The sequence below is a fragment of the Garra rufa genome, chromosome 3 (assembly GCF_049309525.1).
Source record: "Garra rufa chromosome 3, GarRuf1.0, whole genome shotgun sequence".
In the NCBI taxonomy this organism is placed as follows: domain Eukaryota; kingdom Metazoa; phylum Chordata; class Actinopteri; order Cypriniformes; family Cyprinidae; genus Garra; species Garra rufa.
The window spans coordinates 44,557,444-44,568,376 of NC_133363.1; the positions used below are offsets into that span (position 1 = coordinate 44,557,444).

The 10,933-nt window shown below is 37.7% G+C and overlaps 1 protein-coding gene across 1 annotated transcript; it reads left to right on the plus strand.

The window, feature by feature from the left end:
* Positions 1–3,831: 3,831 nt before the first annotated feature.
* On the plus strand, positions 3,832–10,432 carry rerglb (RERG/RAS-like b). Its single transcript, XM_073837565.1, has 5 exons — positions 3,832–3,951; positions 4,888–4,944; positions 7,971–8,044; positions 8,471–8,619; positions 9,353–10,432. Exons 1-5 carry the CDS (start codon positions 3,900–3,902, stop codon positions 9,630–9,632), a joined length of 612 nt encoding a protein of 203 aa, XP_073693666.1. The 5' UTR covers positions 3,832–3,899; the 3' UTR covers positions 9,633–10,432.
* Positions 10,433–10,933: the final 501 nt, after the last annotated feature.

Here is a 10,933-nt window from a genome sequence, read left to right on the forward strand (position 1 = left end):
CTTAACCCCAGCAGACACTTCCTGGCTCATCTTAACTGACAGCTTCCTGATGACACTTAAATCAGATCAGTGTCTGGTCTGGGTCTCGGAGAATTCCCCCAATACCTGCAGGATTACACCCCTGATTGCCTTCCTAAAGATGGGGGATAAGAGCAGAGCCCCCACAAGGCCGCACTAAACACAGACATGATGCAATAACTCTACTGGCAGCTTTTAAATCCCCCTTTCCTCTTCTTCTCATGAGATACAGCTGGCCTCATTTCCCCCGCTTCAGCTTTGAGTACTCATTTATAACGACTCCTAAAGGAGGTCATGATTTCTTGTAGTTTAATGGGCAATTTTTGCCCAATCTTTTGTGTGCCTTTGGAAATACTTTGATTGTGATTAGACATGCAACTGCATTTGAAATATGTAGATAATTACGAACGTGCACAGAACGTGCAAGTAAATAAACTACATTTTTAGAACATGTTGCAGTCTAATAGAATCAATATTTAGGGCTTTGCAAATGAGAAAGTATATAGCCCTAGCAAATGGGTTCTTTTAGAGCCGGTTACATTAATGTCAAATGTTGCCTTCATCACACTTGATTCACATCTGTGTGCTGTTAAGCCAGTTTGGAGTATGCCTTATTTATATAAGTGATGTATAGCTTCTGTTTCATAATCATAATAGGCATTCTTCTGTTTCATAATCACATTTTTTTCCTGTTAGTGATTGCTTGTTTTGAGGTTTTTGCAAGCGGTTTAACTTAAGTGACTAGAGTGACATTCTGTTTTTAAGCCTCAGTGATTTCACAAAATTTGTTTATAGCTGCAATTTAATGAAATTCCACCCTGCCTAAAGTGATATACTCAGTAGTGAAATGCACTAAGCCTGATATGTGCCACATATTTGTGGTGGCAGGCACATTTTGTGCTTTTGTACTTCTAAAGTGTCTGTGAGTCCTCAGACGACAAAAATCAAATGAAACATAACAGAATAATAATGGGACACCGCGGTGAACTCAGCTGAAGAATGAAAAGACTGAGACAGAAAAAAAATGTCTGTGGAAAAAAGACTCCCTGACCAGTGTAGCAGCCCATGAAATTGAAGTTTGGATGGCTGAACGTCTTTCAATTTTTGGAACTGTTCGGGAAAAGAGGGAAAATTGATTGCTGCTCTCCACTTTAAAAGGAATTGATCCCTGCAATCAAAATATGGCTGACATTCCTGGCCGAGTTGTATGTTGGCACTGAAAACTTTGCTGTTGGGGCTAACATGTTCACCCAGATAATTGAGAAATGGCATGCTTGATGCGAGACAGCTTTGCCAGCCATTTTAAATACCTGACCCAAACTTCAATTTCTGTAAAACTGTATACTTATATATGGGCACTTGCTTGAGATGTTATACACTATCAGAAAACAGTACAAAAGCTGCCACTGGCATGGTACCCTTTCAAACGGTACACCTTCGTATCAGCGATACTTGGATGTAAACAGCAGCATGGATTGCACAGTTAATGTACTACTGAATACGTTACTACGCTGGTAAATCATATAGAGAAGGACTTAGTAAGCAGGAAATGGTGCAATATTTTGACAAACTACAGTTAATAGATGGTAAAGATACGTACAAGCAGTGTTAATTAAGATATAAGCCTAATATTATCTGACTGGAAATTATGAGAACAAACACGAATGTTGTCAAGATTCTTGCCCTGGAAATCCTGGTTCAGTTTGGCCAGCCACAAACGTGTTTTGTTCCACAGACAGTTTTTGCACTCTTCTCCTTAATTTGTTATAACTTTTGGCAGTCTATAGCACTCCAAATGTTTTTCCCAGTCAGGCCATTTAGTACAGCCCAAAACATTACGATAACTAACCATTTTCAGCAACAATAATCAGCAAAATATGCAAGTATTGTTCGGTTCAATATGGCCAATTGATGACGCACTGTTTAGTGAAATAACAAGAAGAATAACAACAAGCAGTAAACAGTAAAACGGTTTGCACTACCAACCAGTGTGTTCATAATTAAGATATTACATTAAAATAATATGATAAGGCATGCCAATTTGCAATATCAAGGACCAAAACCAGCTGTTTTGTATAGCTAAAAATAGCTGGATGCTGGTGAGACCGGAAGCCAGAATACACAATTACAAAATTTCCTGTGTTCACTTTGACAGGAAAAATAAGGACGATATTTTTTCAGCTGAATTATTAGACTCTTTTGTTTTATTTTCACTGACCCTGTCACGTTGAATAAAAGGGTCAGGGTCCAAAATGCAGGGGAAGATATATTTAATTAAATAAACACAATTAAACAGAACAAAACAAAACCAAAAGGCCAACACGGCACAACACAACATAAACTGAATACTAAAAGAACAAAACAAGAACAAGGTCAAGAGCCGGAATCTGGAATACAAAATACACAGAGGACAAAAGACAATGCAGCCATGAAGCAGGAGTGAAAGGTGAGAGTTTTTAAAGACCAGATGATAGTGAACAGATGTCAGTGAATCAGTGCTAATGACAAAGACAGGTGAATGCAATCAGGAAGTGCAGTGTAAGATGAAGGGAAACAGCGACCTCAGGTGGCTGAGGGAAAACCCGCAGCCCAGAGTCATGACAGACCCTTTCAGTATGTGGTGATAAGAGAGCGTCTCTTTTTCTCCCTTAACTTCAAAATTGCCCTACATCGCTGTTTTACCTTTTTTGTTAAGGGTATTTGATCTTCTTGCATGTTCACTTTGCAAACACTTGGTCGGTACTTCTGCAGCGATTTTTGCAGTTGAGGGAGAAAATAAGATAGGAGTTTTTCGACATACCCTAACTGCCTTGAACCGGAAAAAACAGAGTTCAGGCAGAGCAAGACAAGATGAGCGTTTGAGGTTAAAAAGTATATAAATTGTATTTTCGCTAGATAAAACCCTTCTTCCTCGGCTGGGATCGTTTACAACCACATTTGGGATCGTTTGAAGCCACATTTAAACTGCATTTTGGAAGTTCAAACTCAGGGCACCATAGAAGTCCACTATGTGGAGAAAAATCCTGCAATGTTTTCCTCTAAAAAACAAAAAAAGAAAGACATAAACATCCTGAATGACAAATTTCTTTACGACCAAGGAAGAAAAACAAAAACATCTTGGATGACAAGTGGGTGAGTACATTATCTGTAAATGTTTGTTCTGGAAGTGAACTTCTCCTTTAATCAAATCAGTTGAATTCGTTCTAAACACTGGTTCAGAAAATCATTCAGAAATGAAACAACATTATGTTGCTCTGAGAAACACAACAGTATGTTGTGGCTTTGTTGGCAATTATATAGACAATACTGGCAGCCAGTTTGTCTATGTTTGTCCCCCTAAGTAAAACTGTTTAGTAACAATGAAAGTTAAAGCAGAACCTCAAAAGCAGAGTCTCTGAGCTACATGATTCAATGAGTCAAAGATTCAAAGACTAATTCATGAAGACAAACTTGCCGCCACCTATTGGCGCAACGATGTAACTTGCAGAACGAGTCACTGAATAGTTCCACCAGGCTGTTTGGACTGTCAACAATTATTACATTTTGCTTAAATCTAAATCAGAGTTTCTCATTAAAATCAGGTCACAGACCACTTTGGTTTGAATTAACTAAATTAACTAGTTCTCCACTTATCTGAACAACGTTTAAGTATCGAAGGGATGTTGAATTGACCTTGTGGCAGCTCAGCACTGTGTGAGTAGTGGGAGGGGAGATGGAAGAGAGGAACGTCTGAGAGTATAACAGAAAGAGAGTACGAGAGATCGGGAGGGAGGGAGCGTGGCACCACTTTACAGAGAAGAGTAAATAGTAAAGAGTTGTGCCTGGGACTGTCCAACTATTTGGACACAGAGAAGAACAGCAAACAGGCACCATCTACAACAATGAATGACATCAAACTGGCCCTGCTGGGCAGTGAGGGAGCAGGCAAATCTGGTAAGTGCTCATCTTATACTTTATGTAGTGTGTACATTTTATATACAAATCTAAATATGTGTCTTTCAGATTAACTTAAACTTTACAGCATCTCTTTAACCTTTGTGGCTGTTGCATGGTCCTCACATTTTGAGTTGGAAATCATCCATGTGTGAGCAATGCAGTAATGTGTGCGAGTGCTTTACGATGCACTGAGACATTATGTCTGCCCTCTACAAACACTGAAAGCACTTTGTATATTGGAACAGATCAGTTGTGAGGTCATGGTTATACAAGTCATCTCAGAGGGAAATTAAAATAGATGGTTGTGAGAAGCAAGTAATTGCTGAAATTGGGGAAAGATTATTTTTTTGTTCCACTCGGTGGCAGAGGAACATTTAGACCTTCAGGCTGCATACCTGTGCTAATGACTTATAAGTGTTTGGGAAATGATGATGCTGCGTCCCCTAAGAGTAAAACTCTAGTTTAGTGGGGGTCTTCAGTCCGGGTACTGATCCAAATGACCAGGGTGAAGACAGAATAGAACAACACGGAAGGTCTATTGTTGCAGATTTGAGAGTTTGACAAAAATATGAGTTAAATCCTGACTGCTTAATGGTTTATATTTAGGTAGAGGGATTGAAAGCAGCCGCAGAGTGCGTATTTATGTACGGAAACTCAAACCCCGACTTCAATGAGTCAATGAGCCAGCATAGCTTCATGGCTCAAATATTTAATATAGACCAGGTAGTGTGCTCATGGAGAAAATGTAACGGTTTTTCCTGTGCCAAATATGCACCAGCGTTCACTGTACAGTAGCCAAGTCTTTGATGAGGGTCTGGACTTTGACCTTGTGCCCTCTCTTCCTATTTTAAGCTGTCATACGAGTCATTTACATCAAGGCTCAGGATAATCAATCTCAATAACTGACTAATCAATCATCTCTCTCGTCCTCAGCGGTTTTGGTGAGATTCTTGACCAAGCGATTCATAGGAGAATATGCGTCAAATACCAGTAAGTAGTCTCATGTGAACATTTTATAATACAGCCAACTTTGCACATGTGTTCATGGGTTTTATCTGCCTCAGGATTATGTCTGAAATATTAGTAAATACTATAATTCATATAACACTGCTTTATTGTTCATACACTACTACAAAAAAATAACCTGCAAGCTTATGCAAGCGGATTTCATTTATATACAATTGGAAAGGAGCAAGACACATAAAAAAAATCTAAGTTAAATGAGTAAACATATTAATATGTTAAAAAAAAGAAGAGAGAAATCTAAGAGTACAGTGTAAAATTGTTTTGCCACTTTTACAGAAAAATTTTACAGAAAACTTATGTACAGTGAAAACCATCAACTACTTTTCATTGTTATATTCGGTTAAATGTATGTATTTGGTTAAATGTATGTATGTGTGGCAAGAAAAAACAGTGAATTTCCATATACTTTTACAGTGAAAAACATGAAAAATATGTGACCAACCATGGACCATAAAACCAGTCATATGGGTAATTTTTTTAAAGATTTATACATCATCGGAAAGCTGAATAAATAAGCTTTCCATTAATGTATGGTTTGTTGTTGATAGGACAATATTTGGCCAAGATACAACTATTTGAAAATCTGGAATCTGTGAAAAAAAAAATCTAAATACTGAGAAAATCGCATTTAAAGTTGTCCAAATGAAGTTCTTAGCATTGCATATAATCAAAAATTTAGTTTTGATATATTTACAGTAGGAAATGTACAAAATATCTTCATGGAACATGATCTTTACTTAAAATGCTAATGATTTTTGGCATAAAAGATAAATCAATAATTTTGACCCATACAATGTTTTTTTTTTTTTTGGCTATTGCTACAAATATACCCATGCTACTTCAGACTGGTTTTGTGGTCTAGGGTCACATATATGATTACATATGTTATTTTTATTGCATTATTGTATTGTCATGTGTTATCCCGATGGTCTTTTTTCCTGTGTATTACCCTGTGCACCATCTTAATACACCATATTTATGATGTCTGTTTATAATTAACTGATTCATCATGTGGCTTTCTATTTTAAAACCTGCATTTTGATTCTCTACAGTAAAAAATACTTTCATTATTTACTTACCCCATGTCTTTCCGAACCTTTATGACTTCATTTCTTCTGCAGAACACAGAAGAAAATATTTTGAAAAATGTATCAGCGTTTTTGGTCCATACAATAAAAGCCAGTGGGGTTTTGTTTTGTTTTGTTTTGTACGTCTTTAGCTTTCATTTAACCCTACAACTCTCCTTAAGTAGGTTTTATCTTTACTTTCTTTGGGGTCAGATTGACCCCAAGGATTGAAAGTGTGATTCCATAATGAATTATACATTTTTAATATTATAAACTATATATCATTTTTTTCGTTTACTTCTCAACTTTACAGTTCTGCTGTGTTTTCATGGATATTTTGTACTTTTTTACCCATTTACTGCACAATTACTCAACTACGCCACCAAGTGGCTTATAAAAAATTAATTTTTAATAAAAAAATCACCTTAATGATGATTTAAATTTAATCTAAATTGTTTTTGGACATTGCTCTATGTGTTAGGGATACAGTACTGCCATCTACAGGTTAGTGGAAAAACTTTTGAAGATACAGTTAAAGAAAGAAAGTGCAATGACCACATACATCCAGCAGAGGCCCTTAGGGACTAATTTCATTTTCACTTTATTTTTCTTCATGCTTCACTTCTCCTCACAACTTTATGATATATATTTTGTAAATATATATATTTGAACATTCTAAAATAAATAAAAAATGTGTTTTTTTGTAAAAGCGTAGAATTTTTGTTTTTTTTAGAATTGCTGAATTTTTGTCTTTCATCTTTCTTTTATCTGCACTTTTCCCTCTCTTCTCTCTCTTTGCGGGAGTGTGTGGGTGTGTGAGTGGGTGTGGGTGGGTGTGGGTGTGGGGGGGAGTGTTTTTTTTTTGGGGGGGGGGGGTGTTTGGGGGGTGCTGTGTGGTGTGTTTGTGTTGAGTTGTGTGTGTGTGTGTTAGGGGCAGGGGCATGGTGTGTGGTGTGTTTGTGTAGAGTTGTGTGTGTGTGTGTGTGTGTGTGTGTGTGTGTGTGTGTGTGTGGGTGTGTGTGAGAGTCAGCATGCATGTTCCATGTTGCATTTGTGCTCTAGTACCAGTCTTTCATTTATGTATGAACATTTTCAGATTTATAGCAGATATGTTGATTTTTTATGCCAATTTCTATATAAATGCTCCCTGTTGCAGTTACACACATGTGTGTGTTTGTGAGTGTGTGTGTGTGTGTGTGTGTGAGATAGAAAGTTTGTTCCACTTTGAGTTTATGCTGTAGGACCTGGCCTTTATTTAAATATTAATTATTTTAGATTTAAACTGGATTTACTACTTTTTTTGGACAAACGAAATGAAAAAATTTTGCTTTTTTTACTTTTCCCATTCATTTTCAATGTGGGGTCAATCTGACCCCAAGGAGAGGAAACGGTAAATTTTTTTTTACACACCTTTAGAACAACCGAATTAAGTCCGGATTTTTTCTGTGTTTTTAGATTGATTATTTAGGAAAAGTCACAGAGTCTCATGCCCCTGAGATTAAGGGAACTTTATAAAAAAATGAAGGAAAACTCCAGTGGGGTCAGCCTGACCCCAAGGAGAGCTTAAGGGTTAAAATATCTACTTTTGTGTTCCACAGAGGAAATTTATACAGGAAAAACATTAGGTTCAGTAAATGATGACTCAGTTTTCATCCCTAAATGCAGGGCTGACGTGTGTTTTCCTGTTGTCCAATTCCTAAAAGTCTATTCCATCCAATAATGCCATGAATTTCCAAGATTCCCAGTAATCACTGCATCTCTGATACACCTACATGTATAACACATCACATGCACTCAGTGTCTACTTTTATCTCCTTGAATTTTATATGAGAATCCAAAAGTCTTGATTGCGGGGATCGGGGATTTTATGATGTGCACGTTTGTTTTAATACTAAGAATTTTATCCAACAATGTTTGTTGCAGACTCCTTATACCATAAAAGGTTCTCCATTGATGGAAGACAGTTGAACTTGGAAGTTTTTGATCCATGCTCACAGGTATGTGTTTATTCTTTCATAAGGGCTACCCTGAGTTCATGGCTAGCGTTCATACAAACACTGCCGTAGGGCAACATGCTCAGATATACCTGTTTCTTATGGGAAATGCATGTTGTGTTCTGATGGGATTTATGATCTTTCCCTTAAGCAGAGTATACAGTGCAAAGCCTTTGAAAACTGAGCCTCACGGCTTACAGCTGCTGCATCTGGGACCTTTTACTTCGCCAGTTGTTGTTTTACTTTGATTTCCAAAACTGAAGTCATGAGATGGGCACCTTTCTACCCTGTAACTAAACGCTTGTGTATATACAGCCAACGCTGGCAGTCAATCACTGCATCCAAAACAAAAACTTCTGGTAGAGATCTAGTTGGGTATTTACATGAACATGTTTTTTTTTTTTTTTACTGGACCCCCATCCCTGGCAGAGTGAAGAAAGCAGATGTATCCTGGAGGAACCATTAGACTGGGCTGATGGCTTTGTGGTGGTTTACACCATCAGCGACCGTAGGTCCTTCCTAAATGCCAAAAACATCCTGGCCCAGATCAAAGAGAGCCGTCGAGAGACCTGTAAAGGGTGAGTCAGAGTCTCTCCAGTGACCTTTTGACCTTTGTCTGATGTTGACTGGAATAGGACGATGAAGCTTTAATGAATTAATGAGGACCATTTGCAGAACAGAGAGTGGAGGCTTCCTGCTTGGATCTGTGCACATCTGTGAAGGACAGAATGGGTCACCTCAAATAATCAAAAGAACTGTCCATGTCTGTGATTTCCAATGGTTTTGATAACTGTATTATGACCAGCGGGGCAAAGCTTTCGATTTTAGTCCATCACATTTATAGAGGAATTTTAAACGTCTGGATGGTTTAGGTTTCACTAGTTATTTGTCATTTGAAAGTCCTTTGAAACAATAGTAAGTGAGCATGAGACTGGGCATCTGGAGCCTATTAGAAGTCTGAAATAGGCAATGAGATCACTCATGGGTGGTCAGAATCCAACAAGTTCCTCAAAACTGGCTTAAAATTTTGACACTTCAAAAACTGCATCAAGTGGTTGTACTTGTCACATAAACTTTTAGCTTTGAAGCAAATTTCCAACCACATTGTGACCATTTGGTATTTTTCTATCAGATTGTTCCACTTGCTGTGAAGTCAGATGAGGGAAAAATGTAGGCTGTGCCATTGCCTTTGTTCCAATTAGGACACACAGTGTGAGAAATGAATCTATTGAATATGGATGTTACCATTTAGCATCACATGAACTGTAGCAGTAATAAAGTAGAAGCAATAATCTGATTTCATTTAAATAGGGAGGTTCCCATCTGTCTGGTGGGTAACAAGCAGGACCTCTGCCACAGTCGTCAAGTGAGCGAAGAGGAGGCCCGCTTTTTGGCCCAAGAGAACAAATGCCTCTTCCAGGAGGTTTCAGCGGCTGAGAACTACCTGGAGATCTCCAACCTCTTCACAAAGCTCATCCGCCATGTGATGGAGCAGCTTAAGCATCGAGGCGACCGGAGGCGGTACAGTGGCTCCAAATCCATGGCCAAGCTCATTAACAATGTCTTTGGCAAAAGGAGAAAGTCGGTTTGAGTGCAGAACATGAAAGAGCCCAGAAAAGCGCAATGAGTCAGTCTCCACTGAATCAGTAATGGAGATGTGTCCCTTTTAAACATGATGGTCTTGGAAATGTTTTATCAAATTCAAACCACTATGAGAGATCCCATGCAGCTGAGAACATCACATAGAACAGTGCTTCTCAACCTTTTTGACTCCAAAGCCCCCATTGTCAACAATAAGATTTTTTACTTAAAGGCATAGTTCACCCCAAAATGAAAATTACCCCATGATTTACTCACTCAAGCCATCTTAGGTATATATGACTTTCTTCTTTCAGACAAATACAATTGGAGTTATATTAAAAAATATCCTGACTCTGCCAAGCTTTATGATGGCAGTGAATGGGGATTGAGATTCAATAGTCCAATAGAAGTCCAGTAAAGTGTATCCATCCATCACAAAACAACACACAACTCCAGGGGGTTAATAAAGGCCTCCTGAAGGCAATTGATGTTTTTTGTGAGAAAAATATCCATATTCGAACTTTAGAAACCTAATCTCTGTCAACTGTCATATGTGCGTTCATGTGAGAGTGGCGTTTCAGCGAAAGTTAAACTTAAAAAAATAAGTTGAGGCCCCCTTTTTGAGAACCACTGATATAGAGTATAATCAGTCAGGGTAAAACATTTGTTACTAGTTATAACCAGAGTTTAAACAAACAAAGGCATGTGTATATACAACACGGTTGGTTTTTACAGTATCAGCTGACACAGTATCCCAATAACAGATACTTCGCACTAAAATCTTTGCATTTATTTGCAACAATTTTACAATTTTAGTTCAAGTCAAGAGTTACATTTCTGGAATGTGTCTTCCTTTTATATTAACAAAAATCTTTGCCTTATGTTTTTTTTTTTTTTTTTTGTAGTATTTTATGATTTTTCTCTTATCAGTCTCGGAAGAGTCGGAAAACCCAAAGCAACATTTGTCTTAAAATATACATATACACACCTCTTGATAATATTTTCAATATCACTGAGAAGAATGGGGAATGTTTGCAAATTCATGAAGCTTTTTCTTTTCTCTTGAAAGAGTAGCGCATATTCTTTCCCTTGCTCTCTAAAAATGTTTTAATGGCATCAGACCGAGTTTGCGTCAAGGAACGCACAACAAAGTTAAAGTGAATTTCACATATCTAGATGCTGTGATGAGGTGTAAAATGCAGGTAAATTACCTTTCTAACAAAAACCTGTGGCAGAGGAATGAAAACAGACCTCTCCTGCATTCCATCCGTAGCATTCTCAAGGCCTCATTTTGAGTAAACAACAATGGAC